At 47.6% G+C, this 22,357-nt stretch overlaps 2 protein-coding genes across 4 annotated transcripts in view; one reads left to right on the top strand and one right to left on the bottom strand.

Annotated features, from left to right (window-relative positions):
- Window positions 1-2,068, bottom strand: part of LETM1 (leucine zipper and EF-hand containing transmembrane protein 1) — a 182,653-nt gene extending 180,585 nt beyond the window's left edge. For 2 of the 3 annotated variants that reach the window (XM_029592545.1, XM_029592555.1), the window contains exon 1: window positions 1,855-1,984. In XM_029592545.1, coding sequence (XP_029448405.1) covers window positions 1,855-1,930 — 76 coding nt within the window. In that variant the 5' untranslated portion in view covers window positions 1,931-1,984. Of the gene's footprint in view, window positions 1-1,854; window positions 1,985-2,019 lie in introns of those variants that run through there. The other variant, XM_029592569.1, reaches the window with a different exon arrangement.
- NSD2 (nuclear receptor binding SET domain protein 2) overlaps window positions 1,879-22,357 on the top strand; it is a 467,195-nt gene continuing 446,716 nt past the window's right edge. The window contains exon 1 of the mRNA XM_029592506.1: window positions 1,879-2,010. The gene's annotated coding sequence lies outside the window, so the exon portion shown is untranslated. The remainder of the gene's footprint in view (window positions 2,011-22,357) is intronic.

Below are 22,357 nucleotides of genomic sequence, written 5' to 3'. Positions count from 1 at the left end.
CCACACAGTTAACCAGTCATCTTCATGAGCCTTGGTGGGCACTAAGACTTACTAAAATGTATCATGATTGTTTCCCCATTATGTTATATGTCAAACTGCTATCCCCAGACGAGGTCCACATGTAGATCCGGGTCACATTCCCAAACCATCAGGCCATGTGAAGATCGTGGACTTGAGTTGAAAAAATAACTTTAGAATACCCGTGTTCTGAATTAATACATAATATGTCATAACACCTTCGGTTGAATTGAGGAACAATGCAAAATAATTGGGAAATGGTGCAATATATGTTGGGAGGTTTTTAATTAATTGATTGAATGTGGATGAATGAATGGTTTTGTTGTATTTTAAATAGTGGGATATTTATTGTTGGTGGGAAATTGAGGGTTAAGTAGGGTGTCCACATGTCTAAAATATTTGTTTAAACAGATTGTTGTTTACAGAATTGTAAAAACAGTGTAAATTATTAGACTTTGTGATATATTAATTTCTGATAATTATATGTACAATAAAATTATATATGGAAAAAATCTCTAAATTTGTGAAGATAGTTGAACATATGTTTGTCAAATTTAATGCAGTATAATATGGTATATTGTGAATTGGTGTCCTTATGGTGCTATATTGTTTTAGATTTCTAATATAACATAAATCCTGAATGAATCCATAGTTCCATTATGTATATATGAAGAGCCCATAGGTTCAAACCCCTTCCAAAAGATAAGCATAGAGCCAAAAAAAAAAAGATCAAACAGTTTGACTTTTTATAATGTGTACTTCACTGTATTACACATAAGCAGCAGCCTGGCAACTCTGAATTTGGGCAGTAACAAACAAAACTAAAAGATGAAAGCCCAAGATGCACAATACAATGACAAAAAAATCTAATAAAATACAGAGAATTTTCAGTTTACTTAAATTATGAGCAGGGTCTGATTTAAAATTTTGGCATCTATGTGCAAAGTACCACAGTGCTCTAACGCAAGCGGAATAGATGCCACTTTGGCCTGAATATTTGACGTCCTAGGAAGTTGCCTATGCTTGAATCCTGACCTGATCATAAATTAGACTCAGGGCCAAGCCTTTGTCTAATCCCAGCGTCCTAAAGTACTTGGAAGCGGTAGCTAGGAAGTTCAAAGTTACCTGAACTCACACTACTTTAAACTGCAAACCCTGCAATTCCAGAGAGCCAGCTGTAATCGCTGTCTCGATGAGTCATTCCCCCTGTGGAAACGCTGGCTAGCTTTCAACTCTGCGCTGCAATGCACCGGCGCCAGGCACTAACGTTTCGCCCTGCCTGCCGAATGCGGGAGACCCAGAGCCGTCGTCCGTGCAGTCGCGGGGGTGACGGCGGAGACAGCCGGCTGCTATAGTAACAGGACGCGGCGCAAAGCTCGGCACGCGCCCGCACTCTTTACTTCTGATAGGCGGCTGGGGGACGGCGGTGCCATTCCATCTGAGGCAGCGAGGGAGGAGACCAGGGTGCCGCCCTGGCAAAGAGGGCGAAGCGCCAAGTCAACCTACCTAGACCGAAAGCCCAACACTGGAATACGTTCATCTCAAAATCGTTCTGGTTACTACCCAGCTCCCAGAAGGATAACTAATCAGGACGTCTAGCACTCATAACACGGGTTTCTCGGAACTGTAAATGCCTCGGCCCGCCAAATACACACGCAGGCAAGGGCGGGGAAAGATAGTGCGGGGGGTGAAATGAGGTGAGGGGCGCTTGTCCTTCGGTGAGAGGAAGCCGGGGCCGCAGTCCTCGGCTAAAGCTACCAGTTGCACACACCTCCTTGAGCAAGCGCTGAAATGCCTCGTCACGGTGAGCGCGACCTCCTTCCTCCTTGTACTTACCCTTCCCGGCTTCTCTGCACAAAGCCTCGGATGCTTTTAGCAAGGACGGCCTACAGCTCAATAGCATCGAAGCCATCTTCCCGCGTTCAAGAGAGCGAGTCAATGAAATCACGTTTCTAGGCAGTATCACTGCGTGCTCCCTGCGTCCTATTCAAGGTAACTGACCGTCTCCCTCATTATCTGCTGGGCCTGTCACCGAGTCGCTTCCAACCAGAGCGTGGGCCGTCCGCAGTACGCATGTGCAGTAAAACCAATGAGGATGCCGCCCCTCCCCTCGCAAACTGTTGTCACGTGACGCAGAAACCGTCTTCCGCAGGGTATTTAGCTGTTCTCGTGGCTTTCTTAACCCCAGACAGCGAGGTCACTGAACTCGGTTTTCAACATGGATGGCAGAGGTGAAAATGTGGAGGGGAGGAAGGCTTCTCATTCTGCTTTAATATTGTACGTTGTAGGACTAGTTTACTATTTGCCACATAATGGTATACTGACTGCGATCCTCGGTTGTCATAGCACTTTGAGAGCGTGTGTCATCCCATATAACTCACGCAATGTGACTTTTTTTTTTTGGGGGGGGGACTTGGCTGCATCCTCTTGCGTCCCTTGAATTTCTAGCTCAGCTTCTCGGCAGAAAAATATAATTTCGGCCTATCCAGTCTGTCCATCCACACCAATCACTTAACTTTACAATCCCTACTACTCCATCAGCGATCCTCTGTGTTTATCTTATCCCAAGTTTACTTGAATTCAGATACCATCCTCGACTCCACCAACTCCATAGGGAGCCTATTTCATGCATCCACTATACCAGTGCTTCCCAAACCTGTCCTGGAGGACCCCCAGGCTGTCGGGTTTTCAGAATATGGTCCACAGCTTCCTCAATGAAAGAATGCCACCTGTGCAATCTACTACTGAAATGCACTCTCGCTGTTAGAATTTAATATATGATGGCTCAAAGACAATTCCACAAATGCCTAGGTATTTGCCATCATTCCTATTTGGACTTTGCAGATAAGTGCTCTTGTTGAATTTCATTTAAATTCTGAAATGTTGCCACTTGATTTTAAATGCAATGAAAAATTCTAAAAACATTACAAAAACACCTAATGCACAAAAATGACCAATGATTAAGAATATGGCAGAAGACACAAATGTTTTGCACCCATTTATTCTGATGATCCCTAGTATGATGGACATATAGGCACTATATTAAATTCTAACAGAGAGAGTGCATTTCAGTAGTGGGTTTTCAGAATACCCACAATAATAATGCTTGAGATAAATTTGCATGCACTGCCTCCAGAGCATGCACATTTTATCTCATAAATATTCATAGTGGATATCCTGAAAATCTGACTGGGGGTCCCCCAGGACAGATTTGGGAACCTCTACTCTACACTCTCTGTAAAGTAATAGTTACCTCAGTGTGATCTGTTCAATAGATCCCTAGAAACAGGAGTGGTGCAGAGTGATTGGAGAAGAGCAGTGGTGGTCCCACGTCACAAGAGTGGGAGCAGAGAAGAGGCTGGTAACTATAGGCCGATTAGCCTCACCTCGGTGGTGGGAAAAGTAATGGAGATGCTGCTAAAAGAGAGAATAGTGAACTATCTACAGTCGGGAGAATTGCTGGACCAAAGGCAGCATAGATTCACCAGGGGAAGATCCTGTCAGACAAATCTGATTGACTTTTTCGACTGGGTGACTAGGGAGTTGGATCAAAGAAGGGCGCTTGATGTCATCTACTTGGATTTCAGCAAGGCTTTTGATACGGTCCTGCACAGGAGGCTGGTGAATAAAATGAGAAGCTTAGGAGTGAGTGCCGAGGTGGTGGCCTAGATTGCAAACTGGTTGACGGACAGCAGACAATGTGTGATGATAAATGAAACTTACTCTGAAGAGAGAGCAGTGTTAAGTGGAGTGCCGCAAGGATCGGTGTTGGGACCGGTCCTGTTCAATATCTATGTGAGCGACATAGCGGACGGGATAGAAGATAAGGTTTGTCTGTTTGCGGATGACACTAAGATCTGCAACAGAATGGACACGCCGGAAGGAATGGAGAGAATGAGACGGGATTTAAAGAAGCTGGAAGAGTGGTCGAAGATATGGCAGCTGAGATTCAATGCCAAGAAGTGCAGTCATGCATATGGGGTGTGGAAATCTAGAAGAACTGTATTCGATGGGGGGTGAAGGGCTGATGTGCACAACATCTCAGCAGATTATCTCAGCAGAGAGCCTAGACCTAGAGGAATGGTCGCTGGCGGACACAGCCTTCCAGATGATAGTGAAACGAAGGGGTCCCCAGCCATGGATCTCCTAGCAACTCGTCACAATGCCCAAGTCCCCAGATTCTTCAGCCACAGATGAGAACCACAAGGAATCGATGCTCTCGTCTAGAACTGGCCAGAGGAAGACTTCCTGTATGCCTTCCCTGGCTGCTACTGGATTGGCCAAGAAGGCCATTGTACATGGACATGTGAAGACTATTGGCAGGGAATCCTCTGCGTCTACCGCCTTACAGGGACCTTCTTCAGCAGGGACCCATCTTCCATGAAGACCAGGCTCGATTCTCTCTTACAGTATGGCCCTTGAGAGGACTAACCTAAAGAAGCGTGGCTACTCAAAAGCCATGATTGACACCCTGCTCCGAGCACACAAGTTCTCCACATCTCTGTCATACATATGGATCTGGAGAGTATTTGAAGCCTGGTGTGAAGACCGCGTCCTCCTTCAGAGGACAGCCAAGATTCCCACGATCCTAGAATTCCTACAGGATGGCATGCAGAAGGGGTTGTTTCTCAACTCCCTCAAGGTTCAAGTCACTGCACTGGCCTATTTCAGGTCCGAAGCGGACGGCATCAGACTATCAGCTCATCCTGATGTGTCTCGCTTCCTGAAAGGAGTTAAACAACTCCGGCCACCTCTAAAGTGACCGGTACCTCTATGGAACTTTAACCTAGTACTAGACTTCCTAGCAGGGAGTCCTTCAGACCAACAAGTGACCCGTCCCTACGCCTCTTGACCTTAAAGACTGCATTCTTGATCGCAATATGCTCAGTTCGACGCATCTCCAAACTTCAAGCATTATCCTGTCGAGAACCGTTCCTCAGGTTCACCCCAGACACCATATAGCTGCGTATGGTACCATCCTTCCTTCTGAAAGTGGTCTCCCAGTTCCATATGAACCAGACCATATCCTTACCATCACCAGATGAACACAGAGGTTCGGAAGACTCACGCCTCCTTTGCCACATGAATGTCGGCAGAATCCTAGTCCAATACCTCAAGAGATCAGAATCCTTGCGCAAAACTGATCATCTGTTCATTCTTCACAGCGGAAAGAAACAAGGGGAAGCAGCATCGCGAGCAACCATAGCCTGCTGGATCAAAGAAATCATTAATGCTGTCTACATAGAGGCAGGAAAACCACTACCTCTACAGGTCAAGGCGAATTCTACAAGGGCCCAGGCAATCTCCTGGGCTGAAACCAGGCTGCTTTCGCCAGGCGAGATCTGTCGGGCGGCAACATGGTCCTCCCTCACACTTTCTCCAGATTCTACCGCCTGGATGTCCAGGCCAGGGAGGATACAGCCTTTGCAAGGGCAGCACTAAGTGGGCCACGGGCAGCCTCACACCCGGTAGGGGAGTAGCTTTTGTATATCCCATTAGTCCTGAGTCCATCTGGCTACACGCTAGGAAATGGAGAAATTACTTACCTGATAATTTTGTTTTCCTTAGTGTAGACGGGATAAGTAAGGGATTTGGAGACACTGTGGCTTACAAGGGAATCAGAGCGGTTGTGCTCCATGAATGAGGGGACTAGAGGGGTGTGTTTGACGAGACAATGACTTAGAAGACTGGAGGGGTGTGAGGTTATGAGTGATTCAATGCCTGGAGGAATGGATCAGCTTTAAAACAATTACATTGCTTATTAGTAGTTCATAGAATATAATTTAAAGTGTTAAGCATTGTCTCCCATACTCTTTCATCTGGTAACCATCTTATTTGTCTAAATTGTTAATTCCACATATTCCGTCATGTATGTTACGTTCATCTCAAGCTAGAATTCTTCATGTTCCTCCATTATCTGTTATCCGGTTGGTATCTACCAGAGAATCATCATTTAGCTTTCAAGCTCCTTTACTTTGGAATGCTCTACCTATTGATATTCGCTCTATATCTGATTATTTAAAGTTTAGAAAAGCTGTGAAGTCCTAGTTCTTCAATAAGACATTTAATTTATTTGATTTTTTTTTTCAGTCTACTTTGGTGTATTGACCTCTGATAATCCGATAAGGCCATGTAATTATGATCCTGGTTTGAAGATTGTAGTGTTTTGGCTTGTGTTTTTATTTTGAGATTTTTACATTGTTCTAAGTTATGAGTTTTGTATTGTTTGGTTTGCTATTTTATTTTGTATTTATTTTTACAGGAAAATTATGATTGCTTTTTTCTCCTAGGACAAGCAGGATGGTAGTCCTTGCACATGGGTGACATCATCTGATGGAGCCCGGCACAGAAAACATGTCAACATTTCTAGAACTTTGGCTAGGCACACTGAGCATGCCCTAATCCTTGCGTCCATGCGGGGTCCCTCTTCATTCTCTTTTTTTTCCACGGAGCTTTCGCATAGCAGTCTCTGCGCTTGTGCTGTTTTCAGCTTTAAAAAAAGTAGTGGAAAACTTTTCACAGATTCCTCGATGGTTTTTGCGTCTTTTTCTCGGTTCGGGTTCTTTTTCGGTTCTCCCCACTTTCTAGTCACGTTTTCGCTGGTTCGGTAAATTTACTTTTGCTTCATTTCCTGTGGCAGCAGTGCTTCATTGCCCACTGGCGTTGACAGCGCTGCCACTTCTGGGTTGTTTTAAGCCCCTTTTTGTTCGTGTCAACATGGCCTTGTCGGGTTTTTGATGGTGCCCTCAGTGCCCGAGGATTATGTCCATTACGGACCCGCAATAGGTGTACATCCTCTTCCTGGGGGCATCGTATGATATCCGTGGGTGCAGCATCTGCGACCAGATGACACCCAAGGGACATCAAATTCACCTTGAAAAGATGGAGAAACTCTTCGGGGCGAACAAGTCTGAGTCATCGGCATCAGTGGCATCGATGCTGAAGGACTACGGAGTCACACTGATGGACACCGAGCCCTCGACATCGGCGGGGCCTTCTGTTCCGTCAGTGCCACTGGGGGACAGGGGTGTCATGGACCGACCACTGTTGGTCTCCTCCAGGTCAAGGACATCGAGTTCTTCGAGGAAAGCCAAGAAAGCATCAGCACCAGTCGATACACGGTGACAGGCTCGGGTTGGTGCCGGCACTTGCCATGATGCCCCCAAAGTGACCACACGGCAAGGAGTGCCAATCCTCCATTGATACCGGGGGTCTACAACAGTCTCAACAGACCTGGTGTCAGTCGCCGATCCACCTCGAACCTCCGAGGAAGTTCTGGCCGACTCTCCTGCCTCCTAGTCTGTTTTGACATTGGTAACTTTCAAGGAAGAGTTGACCGGGCGCTGCAGGGCATGGAGCCGGTGGCACGACGGTCTCTGTGCCTGGGCTCTCCCTGCCGGAGCCACTGCTGGAGTGTCTCAACCTGCTGATCAGTGTGTTACCAACCCAGCTGGCGTCAGTTCTGGGCAGCTATCACTGCCTGGCAGGGCACTGATGCTTCCCCCGACCGATGCGGTAATCATCGCCAGTTCCTCCGAGGTGGTGGCCCCATTGAAGCAAGCGGCACTACCGCATCCTACAGCCCTCCCCCGTCCAGCTTTGCTGGGGCCGGCACCAGTGCCACTGGTGCCCATGCCTCTAGATGAAGGACGAGCACCTAGGGCCCCATCCCATGTAGATTAGTGAGGATAAAGCTCCTTATGTACGCTGGAGAGATGACACTGCGGAATCCTCCTCCAAGGACTCAGAGAGTCTCCCCTCAGAGCTTTCTCCTCCAGAGGAGTGAAGAAAGTCTCCCCCTGAGGGCCTGACCTTCACAGGTTTTCTCCGGGCAATAGCAGAGGCCATCTCTTTTCAGTTGATGACTGAGGAGGATGCTCGGCAGAAGATGCTGGAGATCCTTCAGTTTGTGGAGGATCCTAAAGAGATCGTGGAAGTCCCAGTGCACAAAATCTTTAAGGAGTTGCTGCTAAGGATTTGGGAATACCCCCTCACAGTTCCTCCTGTAAACAGGAAGGCGGACAGGGTTTACTTCATCCAGCAGGCTACCGGATTCGAGAAGCGTCAGGTGGCACACCAATCGGTGGTGGTCGAATCCGCTCTCAAGAAGGCCAAACGCTCCCAGACCCATGCCTCGGCACCCCAGGGCAGGATCACTGGATGTCCTTGGGAGAAACGTTTTTCAGGGGGCTATGCTCATAGCCTGAATTGCCTCCTACCAGCTCTACATGACCTAATACTCTCACAACCTTTGAAAGCAGGTGCAGGAGGTGGCCAAGCGGCTGCCTCAACAGCATCAAGTTACCTTTTTGTCGCTGGTGCATCAGGGTCTGGAGTGTGGGAAACATGAGGTGTGCACCACCTACAATGTTTTTGAGATGGCAGTGAGAGTCTCTGCAGCAGGAATCGGTGCCCACAGAATGGCATGGCTGCGGGCCTCGGATATCCGATCGGAGATACAGGAGGGACTCGCTGACCTGCCATGCACTGGAGAGAATCTCTTTGGAGATAAAGTGAAGGATGCGGTGGCCCAGTTGCGGGATCACCATGAGACCATCCAACAACTCTCCTCTAGCACTTCATACCTGCCCCTCCTCAGGCAGGAGGGTTGGTGAGGCAAGGGCAGAGGAGGTCTTTTTACCACCATAGGAAGTACTATCCTCTGGCCACTCACTCCCAGTCCTAGCGGGTAAGCTCTCATGGCTATCCCAGGCAGGCAGTCTCCTTTCAGGCTCCTCCTACCGAAATTGTCCTTACCACGGATGTGTCCGCCTTGGGTCTTTGGTCCGCCCAGGAAGCATGGTCTGAAATCAACTTCCTGGAGCTCCAGGTAATCAGGTACACTCTATGGGATTTCAGAGATCCACTGTCCAACAAAATTGTCCTGATCCAAACAGACAACCAAGTGGCAATGTGGTATATCAGCAAGCAGGGAGGCACAGGATTGTACCTTCTGTGTGAGGAAGCAGTCCAAATCTGGTCCTGGGCCCTGTCCTAGGGGATAGTACTCAGGGCCAAGGATTTGGCCAGAACAGAGAATGTGATAGCGGACAGGCTGAGTTGTGCCTTCAGACCCCACAAGTGGTCACTGGACAAGGGGGCAGTGAACCAGATCTGCTACCATTGGGGACTCCTAGACGTGGACCTGTTTGCATTCCCCTGCAACAGGAAGATGTTTCAGTTCTGTTCTCTGTGCAGAACAGATGGCAAACCAGCCTTAGATGCCTTTGCTCGCCATTGAGGCAAAGGTCTCCTGTATGCGTTTCCTCAGATTCCTTTAGTGATGAAGACTCTCCTGAAACATCAAGAGGACTGAGGGACTATGATCCTCATTGGCTGAGACAGGTCTGCTTTCCACTCCTGCAGGAGTTTTTCCTCTGGAAACCGATCAGACTGGGGACTTCCCCAGATCTCATCACACAGGATCAGGGCAGACTCTGGCATCCAGGGGCAGTTCTATAATGAGGCAAAGATGGCCACTTCAGGCAGCAAAACTGCCCCCTGAAATCTTCCTGCCACAGCCATCTCACCCTTCATTCAGGCAAACTCTTAGTCCTAGGGGAATTCTGCGCTACTGCGAAGCACATAATTCCCCCCCCCACACAGAAATTCCAGTTTCTACATAGAATTAGGAGCAGATAGCACCATGCCGCGAGTGTACCCCATCCCATTTGCAGCAAAGAGCAAGGAAGTTCCAGCGTGCCGCACAGTGGCGAAGAGGAAGGAGGCCTGGCAAAGAGGTCCCAGCATGTCATGTCACGGCAAAAAGGAAGGAGGCCCCGGCGTGCCGTATCACAGCAAAGAGCAAGGAGGCCTCGGCGTGCCACACGGCGGTGAAGAGCAAGGAGGCTCTGGATTGCCGCATGGTGGTGAAAAGGAAGGAGGCCCTGGTGTACCGCATTGCAGTGAAGACAAAGGTGCAAGTGCCAGCATGCCTCGAGCAGAGCAGGCCCTGGTAATGAAGGAGCCTATGTGAAGGGATATGTATGTATGTGTGTGTGTGTGTGTGTGTGTGTGTGTGAGAGAGGGAGAGGTAGATAGCTTGTGTGTGTTCAATGCTGTTCCCTCAAGGGGAGGAGCTAGCAATTTGTAATACTCCATAGGCAGAGTTAATGATTTGTTGTGGGTTGGCTCCCACAGAGTGGCAGTCTGTATGATACCACTCAGCAGTGTAAGGAATAAACACTTAATGTAAATTGGCGAAGCCGATGGCAGATGACAGCACCCCCAGGAGGATATCCTGAGAGGGACCACCGGCTAGGCTGGAGTATGGAGACAATCTTTATTAGACAGAAAGTAGAACCAGCAGAGGTGGCAGTAGTGAGCTGATGTGCCCGGCGGCACTGAAGTCCCTCAGGTACTGGAATTGCGGTTTCTGGGTTGCTGAACTGTAGAGAGAGATAGAGACTATAGGTAATGAGTAGACAGGGTATGCAAGATACATAACCAGTAGCAGATGATACACTCACAATTGTAGATAGCAGTAATGGCTTCTATGCAACACAAAGGCTTCAGTATATCTGTGTATGAGATGGCTTCTGGAATAGAAGAGAATCGTTGGAGGGCTTTAGGAACATAGGCCCTAGTGAAGCGAGTACCGCTTCCTATCTGCAATAGTAACTCACATGGTATAGGTATGTGATAGCTTCTGAAATAGAAGAGAGTCTGTGAAGGATTAGGAACATGGGCCCTCCTGGGGCGAGTACTGGTTCCTATCTGCAATATGAAATAATAACTCACGATCTCCGTACCTGCGATAACATCTTAGACAGAAGGGAGTCTTCGGAGATTAGGAACATAGGCCCTCGTGGAGCGAGTACCGATTCCTATCTGTAATAGAACTCACAGTGTTCAAGTCTGCGATTGCTTCCAGGCAGTAAGGAGTCTTCTGAGCATTCAGGGACGTAGGCCCTCGAGGAGCGAGTACCGGATCCCGTATTAGCCATCTGAAATCAAGAAGAGAGAGCAGGGCCCCTGAGGAGCAGGTACCCCTTGGTAAGTTAAGGAGGCACAGCAGCGGAGGATGAAGCGGGTCGGAATGATCCCTGCAATCAAACCCCTTGCTAACTCGATTCGTAGTTACAAGCAAAGACCTTTTAAGTTGGAAGCAGATGACGTCACTACGGGGGGACGCCCCCGAGTTTCGCACCCGTGCCGATACAAACGCTGGAGCGTGCGCGTGCCTTTACGTCATCAAGAACATGGTGGATCCGCAGCGTCAGGCCAGCCCAGGGATTCCAGGGAGAAGCGGCGAGGAGAAGCCACACCAGCATCTGTCCGTCAGACCTGAAGGGAGTCACCACAAAGGTAGAGAGGGTGGAGCGAGGGCGAGAACAGGCACGAACGCAACACTGTGAGAGTGTATGCATGGGAGAGAAAGGGAACCTGGGTGAGGTGCGTGTGCAAGAGAGAGAGGGAGCCTTTATTAGAGGGTACATATGTGCATGAGAGAGAGGGAGCCTGTGTGTAAGTGTACGAGAGAGAGAGAGAGAGAGAGAGGGAGCCAATGTGCAGGGCTGTGTGTATGAAAGAGAGAGAAAGGCAGCCTATGTGGAGGTGTATGCATGAGAGAGAAAGGCAGCCTGTGTTAGGGGGGTGATTGTGCGAGAAAGAGAGAAGAAGCCTTATGAGGGGGTGCGTATGTGCATGACAGAGAGGGACAGTACTGAGAGATGGGTCAAACTCTGGAAGTAGAGATAAGAGTGGAAGGGGTTGAGCCTAGCAGGGAAGGGTAGAGATAGTGGAGGATGAAGAAGTTTGGGGACCTGAGAAGGCAAAGTGAAAGGAGACTGGCCAGCCTTTTCCCCGCAGCCAGCGGCAGAAGAGGCCTTGTTGTGCAGCCAAAGAAAAAGTCCAAAATGTGTATGTGAAAGAGACTTGCCCTGTGAGAGTGACTTTGTGAATGTATATATGCATATGAGGGTGAGGGTGTGTATGAGAGGGAGGTTGGGTGTGGGTGGATGTCTGTATGAGAGGGAGGGTGGGAGTATCTATATAAGAGGCTGCTCCAATTTTGGAGCAGCCGCGGAGGGAACGGGGGAAAGCCATCGGGGCTCCCCTAGGGCTTGGCGCGTGCAAGGTGCACAAGTGTGCACCCCCTTGCGTGCGCCGACCCTGGATTTTATAAGATGCGCACGGTAGCGTGCTCATGTTATAAAATCGGGTGTACATTTGTGCATGCTGGGTAGCACTCACAAATGTACCCCGCATGCACTGTTTTAAAAATCTGCCCCTTTGTAAAGATCACAATGTTTACAAAAGTAACATTCATAGCTATAAACAACAAATAATGATGGGTTACGGAGGTACCATATGGGATCCAGTAAATTGCCTTGATTACTATGAGAGGTAGACTATTGAACTATTGTTATTGAAAGTGGTTGTTTTTTTTTTTTTAAAGTGTATGCCTGTATAATATATATGTTGTGATATTTTTATTTCAGAAGATTGTACTTTGAATGTCTATTTTCCATATGCAAGCTGCCTTTTTAGGTTAGGGAAGTTAATAAATGTTAAAATGGAAAATAATGCATAAGTTTTAATTATGTGGTGAGGGGAGGGAAGGGGGAATGAAAGGCTGTAAAGTTTGTCTCAGGTATTTAATACCCTTGTATCAGCCCTAAGAGAGAGTGTGTCACACTCACAGACTCCCACTGTTCACCATCTCACACCCCCAGGGAGCACATCCTGGAGAAGGGTGGGTGGCAGGCAGTAGGGAATAGAGGAGTTCTATTTCTAGACCCAGGAGATGGAATGGCCAAAGGCCGCCCCGCCCCATTAAACATGTCTCCAGCACCCCCTAATGCAAACGCCAAAGACTGAGAACAAAAAAATAACAGGTCCAAAAACTGAGTGGTTAGAGTAGTGGGCTTTAACCAAGGGAAGCCAGGGTTTAAATCCTATTGCCATTCCTTGTGACAGTCATGTCACCCTCTATTGCCTTCCCCCTGCCCTGTCCCTTGGTGATTTCACCTGCATCAGGCCATGGTAGGGGTGGGGGTGGGTGTCATTTCATCCTTTGCCTCAGGCAACAGATTGCCTTGAGCCACCCCTGCCAGCATCCTAACCTCCAGGCTTTGGTGCTCACAGCCTGGATGTTGAGAGGCTGATGCAGCCGCTTGATCTCTCTTCTGATGTGTCTCGGGTCCTGGTGGCTCCTAGAAAGCCTTCCACTAGAAATGTCTATGGTCTAAAGTGGATGAGGTTTTCCGTGTGGTATGCTTCCCTTTCTCCTCCAGCACCAATCACTACAATACCTTTTCTCTAATGAACTATATAAATTAACTGGACACAAATATCAAAAAGGACTTTATTCTGCATTGATTAATATACAAATACATGCTAAAATCATGCAAATTTGCCACATAATTGCCAGAGAATTTTGAAAAACCTACCACATAAATTAACTTTTTCCACAGAATCTTGAAAAATATGCCACAAGAAACCAAGGACATTTTCCATACTATGAGCATTACTGTACATTGCTTTTCAGATGTTACCCTTTTTTAACCCTTTCTATGCATGTGTTTTCCCATAGATAAGCAGGATGAATTAGCAATGCTCTCTGGGGACGTCCTCCTGGACGGTCCAATGTGGAATCCTTTCAAAATGTGTGCCTGTGAGGCCGTTCTCACATGATTCCCCTCCCCCGTTCAGTTTTCATTTCTCCCAATCAGCCCACAGTCGTGCTCCTCTTCTCTACCACCTACTTTTCTCTTCAGCTTTCTCTTTTACACGTTAGTTACCCAAAAAAGCACTTTTAAGTACTAATATGCCTCTGAGAACACCCAAATTCAAATTCTGCCAATGTGGCAAAATTATGCCCGTCACAGACAGACAATTATTGTTACATTTGCTTAGTGCCTGATCATGATCAGACATCCTGTCAAGACAGCAGCAGGATGTCCCCATGGGCCCAAAGACAGAGGGCAGAAAAAAATGAGGAAATTGAGGGGCGAGCCATCCGGGTCATATGCCCCGATCCACCGATCGACATAGTCACTACTGGTGGAAAAGAAGAAAAAATCTTCTTCACTGGAACCTCAGCCAAAAAGTAAGTGTTCCGAGGATTACATTAAGTTTATGAAGGGTTCGGGTGATAAGAACCCAAAAGACCCCAATACCTCCAAAAAAGGTTTGGGAGAAGCATCAGAGTCAATAAGTGACAGGGAAAAGACAGAGGGAAATTGCACGACTCACTTGTCAAATCACTATGACAACAGATGCATCCACTCACGGCTGGGGTGCACATGTATTGCACCTGAAAACTCAAGGGATTTTGTCACCGCTGGAAAAACACTTGCAGATAAACCTGCTAGAGTTAAGGCCTGTAAGGAATGTAATCCACACCTTCATTTGTATCCTCGCTGGGAAGAGTAATGATCTACATGGCAACCAAGTAGCCATGTTTTACAGAAGGAGGGTCAGGTTTACGGACTTTTTGCAGGGAAGCCGTGCTAACACTGGAATGGGCATTGAACCACTCCATCCAGCTGCAAGCAACATATCTCACGGGAATAAGAAACACAGAAGCAGACATACTCAGCAGGATTTTCCACCCCTATGAGTAAGAACTAAATCAAGAAATAGCAAACAGTCTATTCAGGAAATGGGGAACATCCTACACAGACCTCTTCACAATGGAAGCCAACACAAAACTACCACGTTTTTGCTCCTTCTTCTCCAGCACTCTCAGAATAGCCCAAGATGCATTTCTACTTCCGTGGATGGAGAACCTGTTATATGCTTACCCATATCCATGTTGGGAAGGGTAGTCTAAAAATGCATAACAAATGAATCAGATATTCTCATTGCACCAGCATGGCACAGACAACCATGGTATGCCTACCTCGTCATTTGACAATTCAAATGCAGATACAATTGGGAAACCAAGAGGACCTTATTTCACAAGAAAGGGGCACACTATTTCACTCCCTGCACTCCTCTCTACATCTGACAGCTTGGAGATTGAAAGAAAGGCCTTAAGTCAACTCTCTCTCCCAACTGATACTGAACATATTTCCACAAGGAAACCATCTACACGGAAAAATTATGTAGGAAAATGGAACAGATACTCCAGCTGGTGTAATACTACAGCAATAGATCTGCTTCATAGCTCTCCACAATGGATTATTCAATATCTCTGCTTGCTGTTTTCCACTGGACTAGCAGTATCATCCAATCGAGTACACATGAGTGCTATAGCAGCATATCACCTTTCTTTGAATGGAAAAGCCATATCTACGCATCCATTAGTATCTCATTTCATGCGTGGAGCAATAAAACTTCGCCCACCAATCACAAAACCGGTAGTCCCTTGGGACATTAACATAGTTTTAGAAAAATTCATGTACCCGCCCGTTTGAACTACTACACTCCACCTCAATGAAATTCCTGATGTGGAAAGTATTATTTCTAGTAGCTATCACATCAGCAAGAAAGTAAGTGAGTTACAAGCCTTAGTTCACTACTCTCCATACTTGCAACTCTACCATGTAAAGGTTACCCTATGAACCAAACTAGCTTTTGTCCCTAAAATAGTCTCAGCGTTTCATTTGAACCAAACAATCACCTTACCCACTTTTTTCCTGAAGCCACATGCTATGGAAAGAGAAAAAAACCTTCATACCTTGGACTGTAAAGAACTCAGTTCCCAAAACGTAATTTACAACTGTTTCTTTCCTTCAACCCAAATGTGCCAGGTTTGTCCGTCTCTAAGTGAACGTTGGCAACTTGGTTATTCCAGTGATTTAACTTCTGCTTCTAGTCGATAGCAGGGCTGAATTAGCCGTGTTGTCATGGGAACTGTCTATCAGGGCCCGGGAGGCAGAGCTTCTTAAGCAGAGGTTAACATTTTGCTTCCTCTGCGGCTGCATGTGTGTTCCCATGCAAGAAAGTAACCGATTCTCCTCAGTCTGTTTCTTTCCGCGTGCGGAAATGCACACGGAGCTGACTTCTCCTCAGACAACTTCAAAAAAACTAAGTCCTTCCAGATTTAAACCTTGCCCATGTGGTAAGATCATATTCAAGACAGACGGACATGATCGTTGTTATTGATGCCTAGGGCCAGAGCACATCCAGACCGACTGCAAAAACTGCGGCTGGATGTCTCCACGGGCGCAGCGTTAGAGGGCCCAGAAGATCCAAGACCTTCAGCAGGTAGTAGATGGCTCGTATGCCCCCCCCCCCCTTTGAATCTCATTCCTCGCCGGGGTCATCCAAAATAAAAGCCCAAACCGTGAGAAGAGCGTCGTCCCTAGACTCAAAACTCTCCAGGCCTGGAGAGAGTCTAAGAGAACAGTAGAGAGAGGGGATCGGAGTTTAACATCACACGTGACCCCAAGTGGTTCCCAGGGATCTGGCCCACCAATGCAGGTGCATGACGCTGAGAACACTCGACGCATAGGTCGTCGAAATAGATGCACAAAGCGCACATCTCAAAGCATCACACAAAGCCTACGCAACCTGCGTCGAGACCGGTGTAATCTGCGCCGAGTGTATTACAGCCGACGCAGACATTCTCGCAACTGACTCCGACACCACCTGCTCCGACACTGTTGATGCCGACTCCGAAGCAACCAGCGCCATCGGCTCCACATCAGACGCCACAGGCACAAAAGTCGACGCACTCCATAGAAAACTCGAAGCCGGCACTCTTCCAGACACTCAACATCTCTGGAATCGACGCCGATGCACACACACGTAAATCTGATTCCTCAGGGAGGAGACACAAGACATCATGTCCCCATAAAAAGCATGATACCTCCAAGAGAGGTCCATAAACATCTCCACTTGCATAAAAGAGTTTGTACGTCCTACCGAGAGGTTTCGGATTCTACTTCATCACACCATGCAAGGACTTCAAAACAATCCTCGGGCTCAGAGAGGGATGTAGTCAGGATTTCTTCTTCCCGGACATCCTCTTCCTCATTCTCACACTCATCTGCATAGACCTATGCACGCCCGCAGTATGAAAATATTCCTCAACCACCAGCAAAGACGGTTACAGAGGATCACAGAGATGAGGTTCCAGGGTTGAACACACTGCTCTTAGTGCCTGATTTAGACAACACCCCAGGCCCCTGCAGCGGTGGTTCCACGTGCAAGAATGCCTCCATCGGCTAAACAGGCTCTCTCTCATTTATCTGAGGTCCTATCAGGGTTCTTTGACTCCCTTCAATCCTCTTTTCAGTTACCAGATACTTCCTCACCCAGTTCTCCTGAAACACAAGGACAGGAAGAAACCCCTATACAACCAGAGCCTTCACCGTAATTATCGGTACATGACTCACCTGTTCCCGACCATCCATCACTGGGGGCTTCCCCTTCGACTCAATCACCACATTCTTCCTTAACGAGATATCCTTCAGATCCACCGTATCAACCACAGGAGCCTTACTCTCCTCCTGAAGATTTATCCTATCCAAAGTTTTTGGATAAACTTGGAACCATCCTCCACTTAGATGTCCAAAAACTACCTGACCTAAGGTCTGAAACAATTGGTCTTCTGAAGATTTTTGATACTCTAGGAGAGCCGGCATCACGACCTCCACAGGAAGTACTAGACACGGTCCTTCAAAAGTCGTGGGAAAACCCACATACCCTTTCTGCAGTGTCACGGAAGACCGATCTGAAGTTCCGTATCCCGAAAACATCTCACTATGCTGTGCCGCAACTTCCACATACATCCATATGGTGGAATCCACTATGTAGCGGTCCAAGAGATCAAAGACGCATGCCTCTTAACCTCCGGGAAAAAGATAATCTACATTAGACGAGTTTGGAAGGAAAATCTACTCTTCAATTTGAAGGGGCGGACGCTCCTCTGACGTCACTCCAGCCTCGATCTGGTTCCCGGACACCAGGGCTCCTCTGCTGTTCCGGGGCTCGACCCTGGATGTCTCTGGGTCTCCAAAAAGTGACGACCAGCCTGGTAGCCCTTCTCACCTCCGACTCAGGCTCCCCAGGAATTACAGCGTCTACTCTTCAATTTGAAGGGGCGGACACTCCTCTGACGTCACTCCAGCCTCGATCTGGTTCCCGGACACCGGGGCTCCTCTGCTGTTCCGGAGCTCGACCCTGGATGTCTCTGGGTCTCCAAAAAGTGACGACCAGCCTGGTAGCCCTTCTCACCTCCGACTCAGGCTCCCCCGTATACATTTTTTAATTCTCCTGGAAATTAGCGGAATTGGAGGGTAAGCGTAAAGCACACCTTCCGTCCATGGAATGAGAAACGCATCCGGCGCATAACGAAGCGTGCTTGGATAAATTGAACAAAAGTGGGGGACTTGTCGATCGTCCTCAGTCGCAAATAAGTCAAGAGTGGGATAGCCCCATTCCTGGAAGAGATATGCTGCCACTTCTGGATTGAGCATCCACTCGTGTGGATGGAAAATCCTGAGGTGGTCTGCTGTGGTGTTGTCTAATCCTGGCAAGTAGGTTGCTTGAAGGGATATCTGCATGGACTCCGCCCAACGAAGAATCCAGAGAGCTTATCGGCAAAGGGTCCATGAACCTGACCCGCCTTCTTTGTTTATGTAGAACATGGCGACTTGATTGTCCGTATAAATCATGAGTCGCTTCCCCACTACCTGAGCTGAGAAGGTTTGAAGTGCTTTCCAAATTGCTCGAAATTCTAGAAGATTTGTGGGTAGTGTTGATTTCCTGGGGGACCACAACCCCTGAGTCTTTAGGGTGGTCAAGTGTGCTACCCATCCTTTTTGGGAGGCATCCGAGGTGAGAATCAACTGATAAGGAGTTGTCCTGAATGGGGAACCAATGGAGAGATTGGAATGGAGAGCTACCACAGAATGTCCATTTTCATTGTCGCCGTAATGTGGACTCTTTTTGTTAAAGACTGTTTGTACTGGCACCACTGATGCTTGAGGCCCCATTGAAGTTGTCTCATATCGAGTCTCTTGTGCAGGACTACATGGATCGAAGCTGCCATGTGGTCCAGTAATTGAAGAACACGTCGTGCAGAAGAGCATGTTTGCAGGTGTATATGTTGTGCTAAGTTGGAGAGGGTGAGAGCTCTGTCTTGAGGCAGATACACCCTGTACACAACAGAGTTTATTACTGCTCCAATAAACTGCAGACGTGTGGGCTGGAGATGGGATTTTTCATAATTGATGATGAATCCCAAATTCTGAAGGCATTGCAATGTGGTGGTTGTATGGGTCTGGAGCATAAGTGGGTCTGAGGCTACTAGAAGCCAATTGTCCAGGTAAGGAAAATTTTGGATTGACTGTAGTCTTAGATGAGCCACCACCACCGCTAGGCACTTTGTGAACACACTGGGTGCCGAGAAAAGCCGAACGGAAGGGCCTTGTATTGGAAATGAGTGTTCTGGACTCGGAAACATAGGAAACACCAGGAGGACGGGTGCATGGGAATGTGTGAGTAAGCATCCTTCAGATCAATGGAACACATCCAATTGTTCTTTTGTAGAAGAGGAAGAATGTTTTTGAGAGAGGTCATTTTGAGTTTTTCCTTTCTGAATATGTTTGTTTAGGTCTCGAAGATCGAGAATGGGTCGAAAACCTCCTGATTTCTTGGGACTGAGTAAATATTGGGAGAAGAATCCCTGATCCATTTGATGAGATGGAAGAAGCTGAATGGATTCGTTTAGAAGGAGTTCTGAGACCTCTATTTGTAATGAGGGTAACTGATGTTGGAACCCTGTAGAGGTGGTATATGCGGCAGAAAGGGATTGGTTATGAAATTTAACTGGTAACCCTCCTTTATAATTTGTAGTACCCACTGATCTGAAGTGATGGATTCCCAATGTTCGTGGAAGAATTGTAGGCGTCCCCCAACTGGTAGCGGTGAGGATGGCGTCACCTCCCTCAAAAAGCCGGAGGCTGTTTTTGTGGGGGTGCTGCAGCTGGTTTAGCAGGATGCTGCTGCCGAGAACGTTGACGTGGGAGCGAAGACTGAGAAGATCTCGCTGGAGTGAATGGTTGTGGCCTGTATGAGGAATAAGAGCAAAACTGACCCTTGGGTACGTTTTACGATGATATGAGGGGGTTATATCTTTTTGACGAAGAATGGAAGTCAGTTGGTGAAGTTGAAGAGAGTACTGCTAAGTTCTGTTCTTTCAACTTTGAAACCATCTCTGCACATTGGTCACCAAACAGATTTTCAGGTTTTCATGGGAAATCTGCTAGTTTTTCATGGACATTGTCCCCTATAGCGCTAGTTCTCAACCAAGCTATGCAGCGAGCTGCAGTTGCTGCGGACGATGTCCTGGCCCATGTCTCGAAGTTCTCGTATATAGAACGTAGCAAATGACGCAGGCCTTCCTCCAAATCTGTGAAGGGTTGTGGTAAGGAATTGTCATCTGCTGTGCAGAGGGATCTTAACTTTTGCAGCGACTCAAATATATACTGCGTCATAAAATTGGTGAGTACTTATCTTTGACGACAGCATTGCAGCATGGTAAGTCTTCTGCTCAAACTCATCCAGATATCTGTTGTCTTTACCTGGCGGAGTGTTGGCATGTAATTTTGGACACGCTTTGCCTTGGACATTGCAGACTCCACTATAATTGAGTTATGTGGAAGCTGAGCCGAGTTATAAATTGATGAGTTTCGCATTCGGTATTTTAAGTCCGTTTTTCTAGATGTGGAAGGAGTGGAAAAGGGGGCTTCCCACATATTTTCAAGAACTCCCTGAAGAACTGCATGAGGTGGTAGCGCAGTGGGTTAGTGGAGCATATCAAAAATTTTGAGTATACCAAGTGTCTCTGAGCGTGGGTCAGCGACTTTTCCTGTCTCCACATTGAGGAATGTTCCCATTTTCTCAATAAATTTAGAGTATGAGAGATGCTCAGGAGGAGAATAGGGTTCTGGTAAGGTGTCTGGTGATTCAGACGGCATGCCCGTGGAGGAAGAGGGAGACTAGGCCGATGTAATTGGCGATTCGGGGCTATAGGGGTGATTCGGGCTTGGAAACTCTGGAATATTCACTCCTTTTAGGGGTTCAGGGATCTTTTCCTTAGGAGAAGCTGGTAGTGGAGATACTTTATGTGGATATTGTGGTACTTCCATGGATTCTAATTCATGAAAGAAAGTAGATAACACTTGAGAAATTGTAGACATAGTGCACCCTGCGGTGTTCTGGTTTGACCTGTCCCAGAAGGTGGACAGGAATGTGGAATTTCTTGAGAAGAAAGACCTGATGGAGGTTTTAATCTTTTAGGAGAAGGTGGATGTAAGGCCGGCGAATGGCTTCTACGTTTGGATGCTGAAGATATGTCTGAAGATATTGAATATGCACTACTGGAAGTTGCCTTAGATGAATGAGGCAGAAGGTCAGAGAAACTTTCCACATCTACATCTGAAAGGGTTGCTCTGGAATGAGAGGAGCGGCCCCGAGTGCATCGGGGATGAAGCCAGTTTTCTTTTAGACCATCTATGTTTGTGTCTAGACCTGGAATCTTAGTTTTACGTTTTTTAGAAGGCAGATGGTGTAAAGGGTCCTTATGCGTCGATGGTGCCGGAGAGTGTGCAGTATGCGATGGCGCCGTGAACTGCAGAGCTGGCTTTGATAGCTTCGTAGGCTGCTCCATAAGCCTTGGTGGCGTCGTACATGGTGCATGCTGCAAAGGCGTTGTGAGCGGAGCATTTTGCTTCGTATGCGTCGTGGACAGTGCTAGGTGCTTCGTGGGCGTCATATGCATCTCAAGACGCTTCGATTGCGTAGATGGTGCTTGCGTCGTGGACAATGAGTAGTCATGTGCCGTATGCTTCGACGCAGACGACGCTCTAGGCCGCGAAGTGCCGGGAACAGATCCCTGTGCCTCGGACGACGCAGCTGGGGCCTTTATAGGAGCAGGGGGAGCGATTCTTGACCTTTGGTGCAATTTGTTGGGCTCTGTAGGTTTAATGTACCTGGGCCCAACTCCTTATGAGTGTCGCAGCTTCTCCCGTGATCCCAAGGAAGAGGCCCGTTTCTTGTGGGATGTCGATGTTGTCTTCACCCAGCCGGGCGAAGATTGCACCGATGGCGTCAGGGCATAAGCACCTGATGTTTTGAGGCACTCGATCCGCTCCGCGTGATGACGGCACGCTCGGGGTGACATTCTGCCACAATCACGGCAAGATCCCTGGTCGTGATCAGGCCCGAGGCACAAATAACAATAATTATGCCCATCCGTGAGGGACATAATCTTCCCGCACTGGCAATATTTAAACCTGGACGGTTTGGGTGCCATTATGCAGGGAAAGATGGAAAAAACTCTGCCGGAAAATATTTACTTCACTGAGAGGAAAAAAAGCCCATGTGCATTCAGCTCGCAGAAAAAGATAGACTGAAGGGAAGATGGCTGATTCGCATG

The sequence above is a fragment of the Rhinatrema bivittatum genome, chromosome 1 (assembly GCF_901001135.1).
Source record: "Rhinatrema bivittatum chromosome 1, aRhiBiv1.1, whole genome shotgun sequence".
In the NCBI taxonomy this organism is placed as follows: Eukaryota; Metazoa; Chordata; class Amphibia; order Gymnophiona; family Rhinatrematidae; genus Rhinatrema; species Rhinatrema bivittatum.
This window is presented reverse-complemented; position numbering and strand designations above follow the sequence as displayed.